Source organism: Hipposideros armiger, unplaced genomic scaffold (genome assembly GCF_001890085.2).
Source record: "Hipposideros armiger isolate ML-2016 unplaced genomic scaffold, ASM189008v1 scaffold_449, whole genome shotgun sequence".
Lineage (NCBI taxonomy): Eukaryota > Metazoa > Chordata > Mammalia > Chiroptera > Hipposideridae > Hipposideros > Hipposideros armiger.
In genome coordinates this window covers 140779-162516 of record NW_017731799.1, presented here as the reverse complement: position 1 = coordinate 162516, position 21738 = coordinate 140779, and the positions used below count along the sequence as shown (strand labels likewise).

The following is a 21738-nucleotide window of genomic DNA, read 5'->3' as shown; positions in this document are numbered from 1 at the left end:
TCACTTGGTACTTTAAGCATAGTCGTGGTACTACTGGTATAACACTGGACATTGGACATAACATTGGACAGTCTTAGGAACTAAATATCTGTACTTTGAGGATGGGTTCTATGAGAGGACCAATGAAACATGCAAACAAACAACAAACAAAAAACAAAAAGAAGTTTAAAACAATGATAGCTATCTTTTCTTTTTGGAAAATGTTTCCCTAACACCATATTATTCCAAGATAGTATACGAGACAATACTGACTGGCCTTCTTGTTGAAATGTACAAAGTATTTGTAAATGTAAGCAATTGATGTGAGAGATGTTTGCATTGCTTAAATATTAAGAATATTAAGAATGCTAATTTCTTTATTTAAGAAAAATACCAAAACTTTGGTTTATAAACTCACCCAGAGATGAACAATAGGCAATGCCTGTTTTCCTATCTTTTCTACACCTCATGAAAATAATTTATAAAGAAAATACTTGATCAACAGCACAGCATGTCTTCATGAAAGTTCAAAATGCTGGAGACAAAGAGAAGATCACAAAACTTCCTCCAGAGTGAAAAACACAAGTTACATCCAAAGGATGGAGAATCAGAATGGCTTTGGACTTCTCAACAGCAACCTAGGAAGCTGAAAGACAATGGAGCAATGCCTCTAAAATTCTGAGGACATTTTCCAGCCTGGAATGCTATAGTTAGCCAAACCACCTATCAAGGAAGTGTGAGAGCACATCAGATATTTTCAGACTTGCAAGATCTCAAAAAAACCTGACCTTTCATGTACCTTTTTAAAGAAGATAATGCTCTTTTCAATTAAGGAAGCACACCAAGAAAGAGGAGGATATAGAGTCCAGGAAAGAGTTAATACCACATAAGGGGCAGGGGAGAGAAATCCCTAGAATGATGATTCTCTATTCACCTTCAGTGAAGGTGAAGCAGACCCCAGGTTACAGATGTGCAGCAGGCCTGTGGAGCAATCATGCAGTCGGAGCAATTCTCCAGAAGAGATACCTCTGAGAAGCTAAAACTAACAGAATTCCAGATGTGTTTGGCCCTATTGAAAGGAGACTTACACAAGTTTGGAAGAGTCTGGCGATAAGTCATTTTTAAGTATATAGAAACCTGAGAGGCTGAAGAATATGGCTCTAGGAAAACAGGTTGTGCAAAACATGAAAAGTAATTTTAGTATACCTCATGACTCAGCTGTGAATAGTCATCATTGTGTTAACACTGATTATTGGTTACACAAAAATTGTGATGTAACACTATTGGGAGGATGGGATAAAAGGAAATATGCATGTATGTGCTAGTGGGGATGGGACAAGAAAAAGGTGAACCCTCATGTTTTGGGTGGGAACTCAATACCTAAAACTGAAGGAAACAAACATGGAGGCATAACCATGTTACTTAGAGATAGGGAGGTAATTACTAAAAGAAACAGCTAAAATAATTGAAAATAGTTGACTCTCAAGCTAAAGAATGGAAGGGCACAGTCACGGGACTGTCGTGTTTTTGTCATAAGCCTTTTAGAATTGTTGTCTTTTTACATTCTGTGAGTGTTTGGCTTTGATAAAAATTAAACTTTAAAAAAGGAAAACTGAGGGGGAATTTCAAGTAGAAAAAAAAAAAAAGACAAACAAGGATGAGTTATACTTCCCATTACAAAGAAACTCAGAAGAGAATACTCAAAAATTAATGCTAAACAAGGAATTAAAGTTAAGCTCAAGTATCATTTCCTAAAACATTAAAAAGAGAATGATGTGAAATTCTATGTTCTTCCACCTTTTTCTTTCCACCCACTCTCATACTCTGGACAAATGTTGGCATTTATGTTCTATAAGTTGTAGATTATAGGGGACCTCAACTCAGAGCTGGCTTTTACTTGAGTAGAATGACTAGAAAACTTGGAGGCCAAGTTTCAGTCGTCTAACCCAGTCTCTTGATTCTCCAGATGTTTATCTGACTACTCTTTGCTTCTCATCTAATTCTTAGAACATTATATGTCTGGCCATCTTGCCGTTTTCCCCTCCTCCTCTGGCTTCCTGATCCAGACTCATCCATTTGTCCACCTGGCCCTGATTCATTCCTTACCCTGACCTTGCTGTCTGCATTTGCTTTCACTGCCCTATCCATTTCCCCAGCCTAATTCTTAAATTCTGGCCCCCACCTCCTCATCAACACTTGGCTAAATCCATTTTGAATAACCAAGGGGAATGGAACTCCCTGTGAAGAATCTGGAAAATCTGCAGCGCTGTTCTTTCTTCATTCTTGAGAGCCAGGATAGCAGCTGAGGGCACATGTAGGGAGAAGTGTGCATGTACACACACGTGTGTGTGTGTGTGTGTGTGTGTGTGTGTGTGGGTGGGTGTTTTGGGAGAAGAGGGCACAGCCACGTTGGACCCTGTCATTTTCCTGGGAATACTAACATGTATATTTTTGATATCCTGGTGTATTCTTTACCTGTTCTTTCATTTCTCCTAGAAACTATTCTACAACTTTAAATCCAGGGGCATCTTTCCACCTTCCTTGCATGAACTGTATTTTGATCTCTTAAGAGGCTGTGGCAAGACTTCAGTCCATGGTGATTTCATACGAATTGACATCTGAATTGCTTTTAGACTGCATTCCACACCAATCTGCCCAGCCCTGCAGTTTATGGTCTAACTCCTGTTGTCTTTCAACATATGGAGCACTATTAGATAGCGTGCGTTTGGGTCTTGTCCGGGAAGCTGATTAAGCCACAGTCAGGGACAGGAGTCCTACGTGTGAAATGTAACAGGCCTTCCTGAAACAGCTCTGGAGCTGCTGGAGGTGCTTGGTGCTTTTCTGTTGGGGGATGGGCTGCTGGCTAACAAAGCAAACACATTTTTTTCCTAATGTGAGCTGGGTCTATGGTGGTAACTTTTGGCAAGTTGAGCATCAGGGAATGCAGATAACTGAACAGATGGGTAACTATTAAAAGATTTGAGGGGCTTTTATCATTTCTCAAATGGCCTTTACCCACCTACAGGATACCCATTCCCTTGCAAGCTTACGTAATGGATTCAATTAATTTTCTTCCTTTTTTTTTTTTCCAATTGCGATGAAAGCAGAAACTCTGATGTTAACAAGAAAAGAATAGATGAGAAACTTCTAATTTTGAATCTCCTTGGGATTAGATGCTGATTTCAGCCGTGCAGAAAATACTGCCCCATATTTTGAAAGAGTAGCTGCTGGCAGTTTTAGAGGAGATGACTTTCCAAAATAGACAGTGAATTCCCCATCCGTATCTGGTGACCATCTGACATTTGAATGCAGAATTACAGAGCAATCCACGTGTTTCGATAAGTATAACCTTGCTTTTAAAAAAGGCAGTAGCAAGTCATCATTACATTTAAGCTCAAAACTAATGGACTACAAAATACAAAAGAGAAATGCATTCCCTGGTTCCCAGCAGAAACAGCAAATATTCACACATCTTAGAGCAATAAAATTTACCCACACTCTGGGCCAGTGTTGTCTCTGATGCAGAAGCATACCAGTTCATCAGCTCAGGATGATGCTTGGAAAGTTCGTAAGAGTGAGAAGTACAGACACTGAGGTGAGGCCTGTTTTACTCTCTCTAGGGCAGCAGCCTGAGTTTTGCCAGGAGCAGTCATAGGTTGGTATGGTCAGAGTTATTGTACCTATTAATATCAGCTAGATCTCATGAACCTGGCCAAATGAGATTGGGTTTCCTTAATAACATCACATCCTGGGGCCAAAGATTTTAAGGTACCTATCTTGTGTACACTCAGTGTAGCTATCTAAGATCAGTTTGGAAGCAGGAAGGATGGATAGATACCCAGTCCCACTTTTATCCCCAGTTCCTTACTCAGCTTCAAACCCAGTTTATCCCAGCCATGAGTGTTAGGTGACTGAACAGCGCTGTCTCCAAAAGCTATCCCACCTGAAACTAAGTTTATCTAAAAAGAATCAGCAACAAAGGGACATAACCACTTCTAATATTTTAAATTAAAATATCCGCCATGCAGAATAATTGTTATTGAAAATAATTCAGCAACAGAAACACAGAAACAAACGAATAAGTAGAAGACAATTAACTCTGGAGGTGATGGCCTTGTTGGCCTGCTAAATGTTGCAGTTTCACAAACTCATAGTTCTGTGCTGCACTTTTTGCATTAAGGTAACTGAGTAAACAAGGATTATCGGTGGGTTTAGTGTCCTCTGGAGAATTATACTTTAACAGAAGGAATTATTGGAAATGGTTAAAATATGCTCTCACCATTTAGTGGTATAAGAGTTGGTAATATTAATTGTGAGATCTATATTCCTGGGCTTTTAAGTAAATGCTAGACATAGATGGTGTCAAAGCACAAAGAAGTACCCAATGAGACACTGGATAATGGTATAAAGAGAGTGAATATTTGTGTATTGCTTATGGAGCTTGTAAAAGTCATTGACTTGAATAGAAAACAAGCTCAAAATTTGTTATTTTCACACAGTTTCTTGAAGGTAGAAACACCCTTTAGGTAATTATGGCCCTTGCGAGTAATTTTTATGTTCCTTCTTGCCGCTGTTAAGTTTGATGCTGTCAGTTTGCTAATCCTGCCTGACACTCACATGGCCTGTTTGTGCCTGTGTTCTTCTAGAATGGCGGAGATGCAGGGACTGATGGAAAGACTGGAGCGGGCAGTCGGCCGCCTGGAGTTGCTGTCTGCAGAGTCACACCGACCTCCTGGGGACTGTGGAGAAATGAACGGTGTCAATGGAGGTAGGGCCACAACCTGTTTTACAGCCTGTTTTCATCACTGGTCACTTAGGTTTGTCCCCATTCTTTAGTTCTCAAGAAGTATTTCTATCTACTTTCTTCCACTTCCCTACTCCTTCCTTTATATGTGACCATGACATTAACCAGATGCAAGAGATCCCTGAAAAAGAGAAAGGGAAGAAAAATTTCAACCCACAATCCATGAAAATTACCAGTATCTCTGCCTGTTAAGAGCATAATCCATGTGCCAAATACCATTATTCTTTCATTTTAGTGTTTATACTGCTGCTCCACCCTCAATGACTAAATTATATTATCTAAGCAGTTATCAAAAAGAAACTAATGTTCTCAGAATGTAAATTGGAAGGAATGATCAGTCTGTAGATTTTCATTTTAAAGTGAATAAGTCATTACATTTAAGGACTGCAGTTTCAAAGCAAGCAAGTCTGATGTGAACCCAAGCATGACTTTGATGTTACATGATCATATCACATTGTTTTACCTTTGCCTGTTCCTAACCAAATATGCTTTTAAAATTATATGCTAATACCACACTTAAAAAAAGATTTTAAAAATTATATGAGCAAACATAATAAGTTAACTATTTCTTTAAAAGGATACCATGTATGGCAAACTCTCTAAGTTATCTACAGTAATTTTTCCAATTTCTTCTTGTCTAAGGTTGCAGATTTAGCAAATAAAAAATACAGGACACTCAGTTAAATTTGAATTTCAGATCAACTACTTTTTTTTGGTCTGTGTTTCAGATACTGCATGGGCTATATTGAATGGTGCACATTTATTCTAAAAATGTATTCATTGTTTATTTTAAATTCAAATTTAACTGGGCTACCTGTATTTAATCTGGCAACTCTTGTCTTGTCTCACATATGTTTCTTCCTTATCTGACCCATTTTGAATCCTGTCAGACTTTTGGGGGCTGAGAAAAGCCTTGGGGAAGAGGGGGCTTCCAACAAAGCTTTTACCAGTCAAGATCCACATTGGTGCTTCTAGAATTTCAGGCGTATTTGGGGCTGTGCCTGGTATTGCATGCCCTGGGACAAAAATTACTGTGTGAGCACAAATGCACAGGCGGTCCCCCCTACACACACACACACACAACATAATGAAAATTAAAATGCTTTGAATGAATTGAAAGGGGATGTTGTTTAAAGGAAGGCTGCCAGGGGCCTGTAAGTTTTTTCCGCATCAATTGAGACACATCTATGATTTCATTTTAAGCCTCTTTTTAAAAACTATATAGTTGGTCTATGAGATTCAGTAAACCTTATTTGTAAGAAAATATTTTTTATGTACTCTTCTGTAACTTTGTTTTCTTATGACTTTGGCATCCAATAACAAAAAGACATTTCTCTAAGACTGCCAACCACAAATATAAAGCCTGCAAATAAATAAAATAAAGTTAAAATCCAATTCCCAAGAGATTGTTTAGTGTTGTTGAGTAAAGAGAAAAAACCCTCCATAATTTGAACTTCACTTACTCGAAGAGCTAACTAGACTACATTTTTAATTTTCTTTAAAAAAAAAAATTATGGGAAAACTAATAGGATAAGCAAAATTCGAAGGCATATAATTAAATTACTTAAGTATTTAAACAAATATTTTCTTAAATAGCAAATCATTCCAAACCTGTTATTAAAGTGAGGTCTTTTAAAACAACTTAGCAATATACTATCCTAAGTGAAATTAAGTAATATAATTAGTAAGCAGGATACTTAGTAAAATGTCTGAATGATAGCCATCCATAAAACATTTGACTAATCCTAAACAATGCAATTTTCATTTCTTCTTTATTAGTAAGCTTTGGTAATTTTCTAAATTCTATTTTTAACAAATCCTTAAGGCCAACCTCTCAGCTTAAATATAAATATCATCATTACAATGATGCTATAATTAAAGTTAAAAATTATTTTTTGTTTAAAAAAAACTTTAGAAGGAAACCAATCCATAATATGTGCAGATCAAAGAACTGCCTTCTTCTGATATTGGTATTATGATGTGTTTTGATATGTTTTATTTTTCCCCTGACAATCAGTTACGTTTGGCCCAACAGTGGAAGAAATATTTTTGCTTGCCTGCCAAGTGACAAGTACTATGTTATGTGCGAGGAAATCTAAGATGAATTTTACACAGAGACAGAATCTTTGATCTCGATGCATTACTGTACAGGACCGCAAATGCTCTAATTGAGGGGTGCTCAAAGGATGCAGGCAGGGGTGAAAGAAAGGCTGCCTGGAGGAGGTGTGAGCAGAGCTGAGTGATGAAAGGAAATTGTAAAATGTTCCATTTTATCATTATATCTTCTGCTGTGTAGAGGCTTCCGTCACATTTCTAAAACTTTCTACCACTTTAAATACTCAGCAGAAACCTCTCAGGCCTCTCCCACAGCAACAAACAGGTTTATCTGTTTCCAAGTGGATCCATAAGGAATCTTTGGGCTTACACCATTTTATGTTCTAGAAATTGGTACATACTGTATTTGAACTTTAAGATAATTCAGCTTCAGTAGCCTCCTTAGAAGTTAGACAATGTACAGAGAGCTGTAAACAATTATATTCATCACCCTTTGAGACTATGGAAATGGGCAACTGGGTAAAAGGGAAAAAGAAGGAAGGTTTTTTGTTTGTTTGTTTTGTTTTGGTTTTTTTTGTAAGATTTTATTGGGGAATTGGGGGAGGGGAACAACGTGGGGGAATAGGGGAAGGGGAACAGAGAAGTTGCTTTCCTTTTGTTCTTCAGTCTAGTTGTAGAGGACGCCACTTCATTAGCCCATGTTGGTATTGGGCTGTTGGAAAAGTCATGACACATGTTTGCGACAGATGGCACTAGTTCATTTTTGGAAGTACTAGAGTCATTCGCATCTATGTTATTGCTATGTCATTTGACAGCTGACAGTTCTAGCTTTATTCTAAAAAAAAAAATGAGTGATTTGGTTGAGTTTTGGAAATTTTACAACAAGTTGAAGATGGAAGACCAAACTGTGCATTTTTGCCATATTTTACTGTTTTACTTCCATAAAGGGAACTCGTGTCAAGCTTGTGAAAAGTTGCATAAAGTTTACAGTGACAATGCTTTATAAGAACATCAGTGCCAATGATAGTTCATGAAATTCCATGCTGGTGATTTTGATCTCAATGACGCTCCTCGGTTAGGGAGGCCCACCAAGATTGATGACAACAAAATAAAGGCATTGAACGAGTCAAACCCACGTAACATGACACAAGAGATTGCAGAAACATTGAACATCTATCATTCAAGCGTTCATGACCACCTGAAGAAGCTGGGATATGTAAGCAAGCTCGAGCTCGATATTTGGGTTTCGCATGAACTCAAAGAAGTTCATTTGACAGCGCATATAAACATCTGCAATATGCTCATTAAACATGAGGAAAATGATTCTTTTTTGAAGCTACTGATAACTGAGGATGAAAAGTGGATTGTTTACAACAATGTGGTGTGCAAATGGTCTTGGTCCCGATGTGATGATTCGCCTCAAACGACATCGAAAGTAGACATTCATCAGAGGAAGGTTATGCCCTCAGTGTGGCGGAATTTTAAAGGTGTCGTGTTTTTCAAGCTCCTACCAAGGAACCAAACAATCAATTCGAATGTGAACTGTCGGCAATTGGACAGTTTGAATGAATCCATCATCCAGAAATGTCCAGAGAGCTTGTTAATTGTAAAGGAGTTCTGTTCCATTGCGACAACGCGAGACCCCACACAAGTTTGATCACCCATCAAAAATTATTGGAGCTTGGATGGGATGTGTTGTCACACCCACCATACTCGCCTGATCTTGCACTGTCAGACTTCCACTTGTTTCGCTCTGTTCAAAACTCCTTGTGTGGTATAATGTTCAATTCAGATGAGGCTGTAAATTAGCACCTTGTTCAGTTTTTTGCAAATAAAGACAGGTCCTTTTCTGAACAAGGAATTATGAAGCTCACTGAAAGACGGCAAAAGGTTATCGAACAAAATGGGCAATATATCATTGATTGATCTTTGTTCTTTATATAAATAAATGACCTTTGAAAAACGTAGACAACATACGTCATGACTTTTCCAACAGCCTAATATCATCACTGCACCCTTCCTGGGTGAGGCAGTCGCTCACCGGCCATTGGACGGCCGCTCACAGCGGCTCACGGCAGCTCACAAAAGCTCACACCCACTACCGGCCAGCACCACTGCAGCCTATGCTGTGGCCAGTGACTCACGGCGGCCCAGCTCCAGGTTGAGCTGCTGTTCACCATCTTAGCTGTAGAGGGTGCAGTGTCACTGGCTCTCATGTAGGATCTGAACCGGGGCCCTGCTGCTCAGAGCGGGCGTCCCAAGCCAACTCCTAACCAAAGCGCCACTCAGCCAGCCCAAGAAGGAAGTTTTATCTTATAGATTTATGGGCTTGGATATTCCAATATGAGAAAGGGAGTCGTAGGTTTTGGTCTGGATTTTAATAGCCTGTAGTACTGAGATTTTCAATGTTATCTTTTTCCATATTAGGGACGTGCGGTCCGGGACTTAAGCAAATTTTTCTGTGAATTAAGAGGCAGGGAGAGAAATGTGGAGCACACCAATTACTGCTGTCACTTCAACTTTTATAGTTATTTGGAAGATCACAGCTTAATCTGCTTTAGCTGAGCAGTCATTTTCATTCCCACCATCGCCACCCCTCCTCCCCATGGAAGTGAAGAAGAAACAAAATGTGTGACATCAGCTTTCTTTTCCCATTGCCCAGAGTTCATTATTACCTTTTAATTGTCATGGATAGGGCCGGCCGAGTGGCTCAGTTGGTTAAGAGCTCGCTCAAGAGTTTGAGCTCTGAGCAACAGCGGTTCGAGTCCAGCCCGAGCTGAGCAGCCGCTGAGCTGCCAACAGGTAGCAGGATGGCTCAGCTAAAAAAAAAAAAAAAATTGTCATGGATAACATTAGTAACTGTTTGCAAGGCTTTTATAGGACCTGGTTCGGTCAGTATAGAAGAAGGTATGCTGGCTTTGGATTAGTAAGACTTGGTTCCCTTCTTGGATCTGCCTTTTATTTGGAAAGTGGCTTTGGTCAAGTCATATGCTTTTCATTAAACTACCAGGGAATAACAACATATTCTTCTTCCAAAGGTGTGGCACCCTCAGTGGAAGCCTTTGATAAGCTGATGAACAGTATGGTGGCTGAGTTTTTAAAGAAGAGTAGAATCCTTGCTGGTGACGTGGAGACTCACGTGAGTACTTTCTTTCCTTGTTCTCCAAGAAAAGGATCACTACTATTTAAAACAAACAAACAAACAAACAAACAAAAAAAACAGAAAGTAATAAGGGTTAGCAAGGATATTGAGAGATTGGAACCCTTGTGGGGATGTAAAATGGTACAGTCAATATGGAAAAGAGTATGGCGGTTCTTCAAAAAATTAGAGATAGAATTATCATATAGTCCAGCAATTTCCCTTCTGGATATATACTCAAAAGAATTGAAAGCAGGATCTTGAAGAGATATTTGTATACGCATACTCAGAACAGTGTTATTCATGATAGCCAAAAAATGGAAGCAACCCAAGTGACTGGACGGATGAATGGATAAGCAGAGTGTGGTATATTCACATTACTATATAAGAGAGAATATTATTCAGCAATTAAAAAAGAAGGAAATTCTGATGCATGCTACAACATGAATAAACCTTGAGGATATTATGCTAAGTGAAATAAGCTGCTCACAAAAAGATAAATACTGTATGATTCCATTTATATGAGGTACCTAGAGTAGTCAAATTCATAGAGACAGAAAGTACAATGATGGTTGCCAAGGGCGTGCGGAGAGAGAAATGGGAACTCATTTAATGGGTATAGAGTTTTAGTTTTGTAGTACAAACCAAACTTCAGAAAAAATTCTGGAAATTTGCTGCACAACAATGTGAATATACTTAGCACTACTGAACTGTACACTTAAAAATGGTTAATATGGTCAATTTTTTGCTATGTATATTTTACCACAGTTTTTTAAAAAAGTACAGCTTGAGGAAAAGCAAAGTAATAAAGTAATAGAATTTGATGATCTCTGGATTGGTAGAGACCTTTAATGACATTCAGGCCTTTGATAAGCTGATGAACAGTATGGTGGCTGAGTTTTAGACACCTTTTGTACATTTTTAAATGTTTAGCATCCTCTCTAAGGCTAGTCATTATTTGCATGCATTTAGTGAAAAATCTAATGGAATAGCCAAACCAATTAAAAACCTAAAAGAAGTTTATCACCAGGTTCTTTTTCATTTGCCTTTGTTTCTCGCAGAGGATTGAATTCCAAATCCATCTGCTTATAGATTTCTCAGCAAGAGACAATCCTGGCAAAACCATTTTCAGGATAGATTCACAGAAAATCTGATTCTTGAATAATGTTGTGGTTTGGGGTTAATGAAAAAAAACATAAAAGGTATTCTCTCCTTGTTCCTTCCCCAATTAGACATTATGTGCAACACCGGTCTTCCAGGAGATCTGGTGACTCAAGTTATACCAGAGGTTCCAGGATTGTAATTAAATAGGTGCTTATCTCATCACGTTTGCAATGAATTTGTTTGCCACATCTAAGAAAAATGAAGATGCTTCTCATGACCTCTATTTTTATTACATATTCCTGTTGAAATACCCATTCGCAAAAGAGGGGAAGGTCTGACATACATGAGTTCTAGAAAAGTCTGTGCACTAAGATGTGTCCACTTCAAATATATCACAGAGCTCTGTAATTACTCTGATCTGTTCTTGAGCTTAATGTTTTTGTTTACAAGAAAACATATATGCAGTAAGATATTGGCTGAGCTTCCTGTATTCTAAGGCATGATAGTACCTGAAAACTAATATATAAAAAGGAATATTACCCCGCTACACTAAATGAGATTCTTGAGTGATTGACGAACATTTACTCTCTTGATCACAATCACAATAATTATTGTATCAATTATTGTTACTATTAATTAATGTGGACATTGTGCTTCTGAGGTACACAGTATTCCTCTTATTAGTAATATCTCACAGAACTCTATATAGGCTTTTTTTACTAGAGAATAATGAGATTTATAAATAAGTATATTTAATTTTTTATTTTAAAAATTGTAGACCTTGCATTCTAAGTCTCTTCAAATTGCATAGTAAACAGTTCCTTTAAATTCTTTTTAGAACAAAATTGAGTTATAAATAAAGTATAGCATGATTTATATTGTTTTTTCTTCTCTCCACTCATTAGCCTAAAAAAAATATGATGCAAATAAAGAATATTCTCAATAATAAATACATAATACTTTTTTAGGAGGGAAGGAAGTAAGGAAATGAGAGAAAGAGAGAGAGAGAGAGAGAGAGAGAGAGAGAGAGAGAGAAACATTTGTCATCTGAAAGTTTAGACTCTGATTCTACAACACAAAGAAAAAATGCAGGCAGCTATCATCCATCTGCCCATTACTTTAATACATTGAACAAGTAGTTTATTTTTTCTCTCTTATAGAACCATGTGTCATTGACATTAAGCTTGCAGCTGCTGCCTCTCACATAAGCCAGAAGTGGGGGTTGAACTTTGTTCCAAGAACACACCTGTTGCCTAGAAAAAAAAAACAACAAAAAAAACCTCACATACCTGATTGTACAGTATGGAAACTTGAGAATGACACAAATGTGCTTCATGTTAAATCCTGTCCCCAAGCTTAAAAGCTATTTCACAGATACAAATAATGAATAAGGGCAGCCAAGCTATGATTTAACGTCTGTCTCGATGTGTTGGCTGCTGGTTGGGCTTAATTTACTGAACATTCAATAGTCTATTGACAGAATAGACCACAAAAAAAGTGGAACTAATAGCTACAATTAGGAAGCTCTGCTAAACCGAAGAATATAACAAGTTTAGCAAAGATTAGATCTTGTAAAACACTCTTGTATGCAACATAAACCATAGGGCTTATTTAAATTACTCTTCAACCAAGGAACACTCACACAGCTTGCACCCCTTTTAAGAAAGTACAAACAATGCATAATTTTATAATAGATGTTTAGAGTAAATATAGTCCTCAATGTCACAGGAAAGGATCCTCTAGAAACTGGGCCTATGTTAATACCAAGCCCTTCGTCAGACATCATTTTAGCCTTAAATGGACAAATGTGATTTTTTTTTTAACAAAGCTGCCCTGTAGTTTTTCATGGCATATGGAACTAAATCTCAGGTCTATTTCTAAATGATTTGAAAATCATGGAACAGCTGCAAATCACATAGCTTTTCCTAACTAGAACCCTTTTTGGATATTTATAGAATTTACATTTGAAATGTTTCTAGAAGTCTGGAACATTTATTTCTTATTCTCGATTATTCTTGATTAAAATGATTTAAAAAACACTTTTATTAATTGTTTAATAAAAATGGCAGAACTACAATTTGAACAAAAGGACAATAAAGTTTAGCACACTTAAACATAGCATGATTAATCGCACTGCACTATTGAATTCCCTGACTTTATGAAGGATGAACCCTTTTAGACAATTATTATAGCTGCACTTTTAATGGGTCACCATCACTATTCTAAATGTTCCTAGTCTTTGTCATTTATTTAAACCATCTACAAAATGTTTTCATTTTATACCATACTGGATTGGTAATGAGTTCAAAGAGTGGCCAAACAAGGAGTGTTTTCCTCTGACTAGCATTGGCAGTTTGTATTTGGATTTTAGAGCTGGTTCTGCTTTTTACAGCATGACCTTGAGCTAGTCCCTTAACCTGCTCAGCAGTAAGGCTGGACGACTTCACTTGGAAGGGCCTTCTGGCCTGCACAGCCTGATTGAGTGACTCAGCCGCTGTGTCAGCCTTAAAACATGAGGGGCGATTTGGTTTCCATTCAAAGAGCTTGCGATAGGGCAGCATCATCACCTTTATAAAAAGCATCTTGAGCTATGTAAGGGAAAGTACCTCAGTCACCTGAACATGTGAAGCAAGCAGAAGGAAACATGTCAGAAGAAGGACACACACAACACTAAAGATAAAATATCATCCTGCTTTCCCAGGATGTAGAAGGAAATCAGACTCCTTCATTTAAAAAGACCTTGAGGCCTCCATGAGTCTGTCCTTCTTGGTCTTACAGGTTGTCACTTCTTCCTTTACGTGGACCTTATATCTGGGATAATTAATAACCTTATGTCTGGAATAAATAAACAAAAATACACATTTGTTTTGCTAATTCTATTCGTATTCTTCCTTTGGTTTTGTAGTAATTTGTACTCATTTGTAAAAGTGACCATTTGCATTTTTGGTGTTTTATAATCTGGGACTACATCGTAACCCTTTTGCCCCTGCCCTCCCCAGCTCCAAAAATAAAGATGGGAAGAACAAGTTTGAGGTTGACTCAACAAAACAGCCCATTCCACACAGATCTTCCTCACTCCTCCACTCACCTTCAGCCAAGTTGGTCCTGCCATTAACTTCTGGTTTCCTGCTAATTGTTTTAATTTGAATATTTATTTTAATTATAGCTAGACATAGAATACCTTGGCAGTCTTAAACCCCAAAGATCTGTATGTCTTTGACATTCTCCAAATGGCAGAGATCAAGAAAAAAAAAAAAAAGACTCATGTAAAGAATTCTGCCTCAAGACTTTATACAGGTCTTAAAATTGGGAATCTTCTTTCTTACTATCTTAGCCAATTATGATAGTCAGAATTATTAAAGAAGGACATATCTTAGAAATCATACATTCCAATATACAGTCCCTTTTCTATTTCTTTCATTGTCTTCCTTCCTCCCTTCCCTCCTACTTGTCTTTTTCTCCTTCTTTCTTCAGAGAAGGAAACTGCAAACTAGAGCAGTTAGGTGATATGTTAAATGGAGCACCATATCTTAATGGCAGAGCCAGTAATCTTGTTTCCAGAGTGTTGATCCACTACATTAGGAGATGCTTGGCTTTGACCGGCTGGGCAGCTGTGTCTCCGAACACCTTTGTCAGTAACTGGGTCCTTAGGGAGAAGCAAGTGGCACTTACCTGCCACCTTCTTCCTGTCCTCTGCACTCTACAGCTGTTACTGTTCCCCTTACCAAATTTCCACAGTATAAGGAAAGGTCATTATGATGGGTGGTTCAGGCTCTAGGGCCAAGGAGAGAGTAGAGCATCATTGTGACTTGTGCCTTTCATGTGTCTCCTCAGAGCAGCTCTGGGGGACAGGAAGAATGGTGACCTCCAGGACAGATGAACTCTGTCCCACATGGATCTTCACTTATGCTCCATTACATTGGCCTTGTCTCAGCCTGGTCATCACTCACTGAGCTGTTCACACCAAATTTGCAGAATTCAGAAAGGTCACGGATTAGTCTCTGTTATCATTTCTTCCCAAGAATGTGTAGAATTTTTATTCTCAGCATTAAACACATACTTTGCTATAAACATATGCTTTGACTCACTCCTGCTAAGTCGTTGGCTTTAGTTGGACATTTCTGTGACCACTATGGTACTGAAGATGTTTGTTTTTAGAGCATATAATCCTTGTCCTTTTCATGGAGCATTCTATTGGGTTGTTGGAAAAGTCATGACGCATTTTTGCAACGAGAAACAGAAAAAATAAGTCATGACTTTTCCGACAGCCCAATAGTTTCATAGCACATTAAGAGCTTTGGGAACAGGCTAATAAGAAATTGGAATTGGAATCTAAACATCTCTTGAAGAGCCACCAGGCATCACTAACCACCATGATTGCCCCCATTTACTCTATGAAAAATAAAATATGTCACCAAAATGTTTTGCTGAAACAGTACATTACGTTCCATGAATCTCTCAGGTTAAGATGATACCTGCCTTTTTTTCTTCCTGGACAGAAATATGTTTTTGCTAAACTTTTGTTTGAGTGCTTTTATTTTAGCTTCTTAAAGGGCACTTTCTAAGGAAACCTCTTTGTTCACTGGCATAAGCAAAATGAGAGAGACAAAATACACAGGGATGCATTTTGAGCCTGCCCAGGCGGCTGTGGCTGAGGGTAAGCCATGTCACCCACCAGCTGGCACCTCTTGGCCTACATCTGGAGAAAAACTAGATTCCTGAGTCTCACATAAATGGTGTTGCTCTACGTGAGCATAGCAAGAATTTATAGCTAAGCCTATGTCAAGAGTTACTGAGGGTAACCAACAACTTTTCTCCAAAGATTTTTCTGCCTACAAATACCCTCTCAAAAGATTATTTCCCACATTAGAATTTAGTCACGCTGCCCAGTACTGCAATGTGTGTGTCCTTCCCCCTTCCCTTGCCTGTTTCTTTTTTTCCTAGCTTTCTTTCTTTCTAAGACTATGCAGTTTTCTATCTAGACTTCAGGATTACTTAATTGTTTGCCTGGAGGCCGTTTCAGCATCTGAAAATTAATACATTATACAAAAGTAATGATCTGATTTCATTTAGGTTGTCTTGTTATTTCTATCCATGCATCCATTCCCACAAAACACACACACACACAAACACGCCCCCCTACACACAGACATGCACATACAAACATACATATGAACCATTTACCTAAGAATTCCTCAATAGCTGTATTAGCTGCATGTAAGGAAAACCAGTTTGGTCAAACATATTGACACTCTGACCCAAGAATCACTCTGTAAGAGATATATTTGCAGATTTGTTTGTGTACATAAGGTGAATACAAAATATGCTTTCTCACTTTTAGTATTTTTTCCAACTGTATTTCCAGTTTAGATTGTGGTTTAACACTATAAGTTTTAAAACATGATATTATACATTTTACAACACATAACAAGCCAACTTTTTTTACTATATAAAATATAAGATGTTTTGGTAACGTAAAAGAAAACAGGGTATTCAATGAATTAAAAACTTATTCATTTGCATTTGCAATATAAATCCTTCCCCTTTCAGGAAACATTTTGCAAAATAAATATTTTAAATAGTAAACTTGGAATTCTTTTTTTTTTTTTTTTAGCTGAGCCATCCTGCCATCTGTTGGCAGCTCAGCTTGGGCCGGGCATCGAACCGCTGTTGCTCAGAGCTCAAACTCTTGAGCGAGCACTTAACCAACTGAGCCACTCGGCCGGCCTAAACTTGGAATTCTGATACTTTCGATTGCTTTAGTTAAAACAGATTAATATACAGGAAAGGTAGTATCTTTTGGGGCCCACCTGTTGAGTGTTTGGGTTTATTTCAAGGTTCCAGAAGTATGTTGATATCCTCTGGCCCTCTGTGTCTAGCACTGTGCCCATAGAAAGTGGTTAATAAATGTTTGCTAAATGAATGAAAGAAAATGAATATTTAAATTAATGAATCAACTCCTTAATGAATTATTGAATCAATGGGTGGATGAAAGTACTGTGGCTGACAATTTGGATTAAGCAATGTCCTAGACTTGTGGTTAAAAAAAAAAAAGAAAAGAAGGGCCGACCAAGTGGCTTGTTGGTTAGGAGTTGGGTTGGGACGCCAGCTCTGAGCAGCAGGGCCCCAGTTCAGATCCCACATGAGGGCCAGTGACGCTGCGCCCTCTACAGCTAAGATGGTGAACAACAGCTCAACCTGGAGCTGGGCTGCTGTGGGTCACTGGCGACGGTGTAGGCTGTGGTGGGGCTGGCCAGAAGCAGGTGTGAGCTTTTGTGAGCTACGGTGAGTGGCCGTCCAATGGCCTGTGAGCGACTGCCTCACCAGGGAAGAGCACAATGATAATACCAACAGGGGCCAGTGAAGTGACGTCCTCCACAACTAGACTGAAGAACAAAAGGGCAGCAACTTGTCTGTTCTTCTTTCCCGATTCCCCAACGCTGTTCCCATTCCCCAATTCCCCAATAAAAAATCTTAAAAAAAAAAAAGAAAATCAAGGCCAGATTTTAAGTCATGAGTTGGCAAGTGAAATATGGAGAAATATAGACTCTATAGATTTTTGTTTCTCACACACACATAAAAAAGTCCTGAATTTATTATAGCCCTGACAATTTGTCTAATACTTCCCTTGTTCCTTTCATTTTCATTCTTGTTTTATAGTTGAGGAAAATGAACCATTGAAAGACTAGAGCTCTAAGGCATCTTAAGAAAGCTAGATGAAAATTCGTAGGTGATGTGAAAATTCATCAATATGTTGACATAGTCATTGCCAATAGAAATCCCATGAGCTCTATCTGAGACAGGGCATTTTTCTGAACCTTACTATAAGTACTTTAAACTGAAGGTTACATTTAAAAACGAAATAGAATTTTGTTTGGTGTTTTTGTTTGGATTGGGTTTTGGCATGTCGCTTTTCCCTTCAATTGTTAATATTCAAAATAATAGTGATTAGGCAAGAAATAACTTTGGAGCCTGAAAGGCCAGTGGGAAATTAAATTTTTGTCTGGGACTTCACTGCATATTTCCAATAATCAGGTCTCCTTGGTTTCAAGAGTCTTTAGCTTTATTTATATAATTTTAAACATCTGGATGAAAAGTGAAAAATTCAGTAGATTATCTCAATATAACCAAAAACAGACAGTCCCAAACTTTTAAATGGGGACTCCCATCCCAAAGTTCATTTGTAAATTAGTTTTTAGAAACTTGGAAGACATCTGTCTATAGGCCTAATGTAAGCAATGCGTGGTTTGGTTCCTACACAAAGATACAGAAAAACTTCACTCTACACAGACCACTGCAGTTCACAAAATCTTTGCTAATGGTCTGCCACGAGATAAGCACAGAAATTGTAAGACTTTGAAAACTTTTATAACAATCCAACGGAGTAATTTTAAGTCTGTTAAATTTAATAATTTAAAAAACTGGGACTTGTGCTTTGTGTGTCTGGTTTTCACTTCATGTTTCTAGAGAAGCTCGTTAATTTATTTTACAAAAGGATTAGTCTGTGACATGAGAAATTAAAAAGAAAAACCTTCACCAAAGGTTTTTTTGAGCAAAACTTATATAATGCAGAATGCTGGAAAACATCCTTCCACTATGCTTTTAGTTAAATGATGCAGGAAAACAATAACATTAAATGAAAAAAAATAGGCATTTGTTATGAATGCTGGTACCTGGGGGACTGTGAGTTTAATTAGAGAAAGACAAAGAAATGGATGGGGATTTCTATTCAGATTATGCACACTTTCAGCTGATGTTGGACCTGATTCCTTTCTACTTTTTCTACCAAACATAGGATTTTTCTTTTTCTTAATGAGTGTATATCACATTCCTTTGATTATAAGAATAATGTTGAAATTCACAAGTGGGACACAAGAAGGCAGGAAAAGAGATTTTCTAAGGATAACTGAGCAGGAGTTGAAAGAAGAGAGGGCAGAGGTCGTATATGCGTTAAGGAAGATTCACGCTCCTACAAATAAAGTCTGGTACGGTGAGTATTACTGACAATGGTCATTTTTAGGGGATAGCTTACCAAAAGCTTTTACTTCCTAAACATCTATGTCTTTTCAACTGTTTACAAGTATGTTTAACTGCTATCATCAGAAGAGAGAGGAAGGAATCTTTGGTACTTTAAAAAAAAAATCTTGGAATCAAGGTATTGCCTGGAAGGGAGTTCACAGAACAGCAAAAGACAAGTAAGAAAATGCAGGCACCAGGGGGTGTCGATTCCACATAGCTTGGTGGTAGGGCACCCTAGTAGTCAGGGGTCCAAGCTGCCTGGGAATTCATGGGGAGTTGGGGAACCCATATTTCAGCAAGCACCATTCATGGGTTGAGTGTTCATAGTAAGAGCTCAGTGTAGATGGATTGATGTTGGGTAGATATGGTTGATGTTGGGTAAATATGGTTGAGAAATGAACAAGATCTGGTTCATGGGTAAATTTTTTCATCAGTAGAGATCAACTTTGTTTGCATGCCTCATTTTCATTTTCCATATTAGTAAGAGAGGCAATGGTAAAGAAGGGGGAAAGAAAACTAGCATTTATAGCGGGCCAGCTATGTGTCAGGCACTTTGCCAGCTAGCCACAAATATCGCTTCACTTGATCATTAGGAGAACCCATAAGGTGGCAACATTCAAGATAAAGAAGCCAAGCCTCAGAAAGTTTGGATAATATGGCCATGCAGCTAGTAATGGGTACAGCTGGATTCTATCTTAGGCCTATCTGAATAGCTAAAGCTCACAGTTTCTCTGCTACACCACACTGCTTTCCAATCATTGCAGTCATTCATTATAAGCAGCAGTTACTGAACTTCTGTTGTAATAAAGGCCCTTCTATGTAAGAATCCACTGGCCTAGTCCTCAAGAACATATTACCTACTTAGAGACACAAGGCATATACATACACATGACAATTAAATAAGAGAATGGCTTAATTAACACAAGTGAAAGGACAACGCTTAGTGTCACAGTGCATTCTCGAATAAGGAATACCTCATCTCTACTATTTTGGAGGGTCTTAGAGCAGCCAGTATCATTTACTTGTGTAGGCCCAACATACATCAACCATGAAGCAGTTCTGGCTTCCTAAGTCAAAAGATTAGGTTTAAACATGTGGATAAAATGCTTTAGATTCCTTAAGTGTTAGAAAAACAAGTTACAGATTTGGAGAGAGGCCAATCTGCCAAGTGTTTTGTAGCCACACAATGATTGAATTTAAAAATGAAAATAATTTAGAATGGCTTTGTTCAGAATACAAACTTGTAACAATAGTCATACCTGTCAGAAAAGCAAATGGATTTAAACATACATAGTGTTTTATTTTTTTCTATTCTCATGCCTTGAAAAATACTCCCTATTTTAACTCTTTCAAATTTTTGATCTTTTAAAATGTAAATATAACAATTATTTGGAAGAGTTCTACATTGGGTTTTTCAATTACAGTGATTGGATTTATATTATAGATTTTACAAACTTTCCTGCACATTTTGTTTTTGTAGCCTCCTTGTTTAACTTAGACCATATGTTCTGGGCCTCTTTCCATGTCAGTAAGTTAAGGTCTACATTATCATTTTTATGATTGCATAGTATCTCATTGTGTGGCTACACCACAACTGATTTACACAATCAAAATCATATATGGCTAAGATAATGTATGTATGTACAAGAATGCAAGGCCTGGACGAGGGTGAGACAAGTGAGGTCCCAGGATGTGACCCTGAGAGGGAGCACGCCTAGACTTCCCACCAGCCTCACCCTGGTTTTGTCACTGCAAGGATAGTCATCTAGGATTATTTAGTGACATGTGATGTTTTCAGTTTTTCCCCTATCAGAAATGAAATGGTAGTACATATTCTTGTACAAACATTATTTCATAATTGTACAATTATTTTCTCAAGGCAGATTCCTAGATTTGGAAGTGTGTTAGTTCTATGGCAAAAGTACTCCCTAATATTTATTGTCCTCCCTGCCCTCCTCCCACATGCACACATGGTACTGATTCATACTCTCACAGTATCTAAAAGTGCTTTAGGCTATTTGGTGATAATTACAAACTAAGAAAATAAGAATTTTAGGGAGAGAATGCATGATTTGGTACATTAATATTCATGGCATTGATTGTTTAAAAATACTTTGCCCTCTGTTGGATGAGCAAAAAAGTGAAAGCAAAGCTGTACTCCCCTATATAAATCATCCTTTTTGCAGAAGAAAACCATTCGTCAGTTCTACCTTTTATTGATTTAACATACCAAGAAATTTGTTTAAATTGTCTCTTTGGGGCTGGTTGTGACATGTTTTGGATGGAGTTGGTTGTGTGTTCAGGTCATTTTTAACTGGAAACAATAATGCAGCTGAAATATATAATAGATTTCGGGCATGGATCTAGAAAATACACATTAGAGCCGTTCCTTAGTGTCAGAATTGTGCACGGTGGCTGCTGTAAATACTTACGTGAGCTGGAAGTTGCCAGGGAAACAGTCCTATTACTGAAGAATAAACCTCTTTTATTATCAGTGCCTGAAAGCTTTTTTTTTTTTTTTTTTATAAAATGCGCCTAGTAGTCTAACGTTGACATTCTCAATCTACCTACTGGTCTTTCCTTTCTAGATGGCAAAGCTTTAGCTCTGCTCAGTAAGCATGCCTCCTTTCTCTGCTCA

The 21738-nt window shown here is 37.8% G+C and overlaps 1 protein-coding gene across 1 annotated transcript in view; it reads left to right on the top strand.

The window, feature by feature from the left end:
* Window positions 1-21738, top strand: part of CAP2 (cyclase associated actin cytoskeleton regulatory protein 2) — a 161741-nt gene that overhangs the window by 24422 nt on the left and 115581 nt on the right. Inside the window, exons 2-3 of the mRNA XM_019665738.1 lie at window positions 4626-4747; window positions 9877-9977. Of these exons, the coding sequence (XP_019521283.1) occupies window positions 4627-4747; window positions 9877-9977 (222 nt within the window). The 5' untranslated portion in view covers window position 4626. The remainder of the gene's footprint in view (window positions 1-4625; window positions 4748-9876; window positions 9978-21738) is intronic.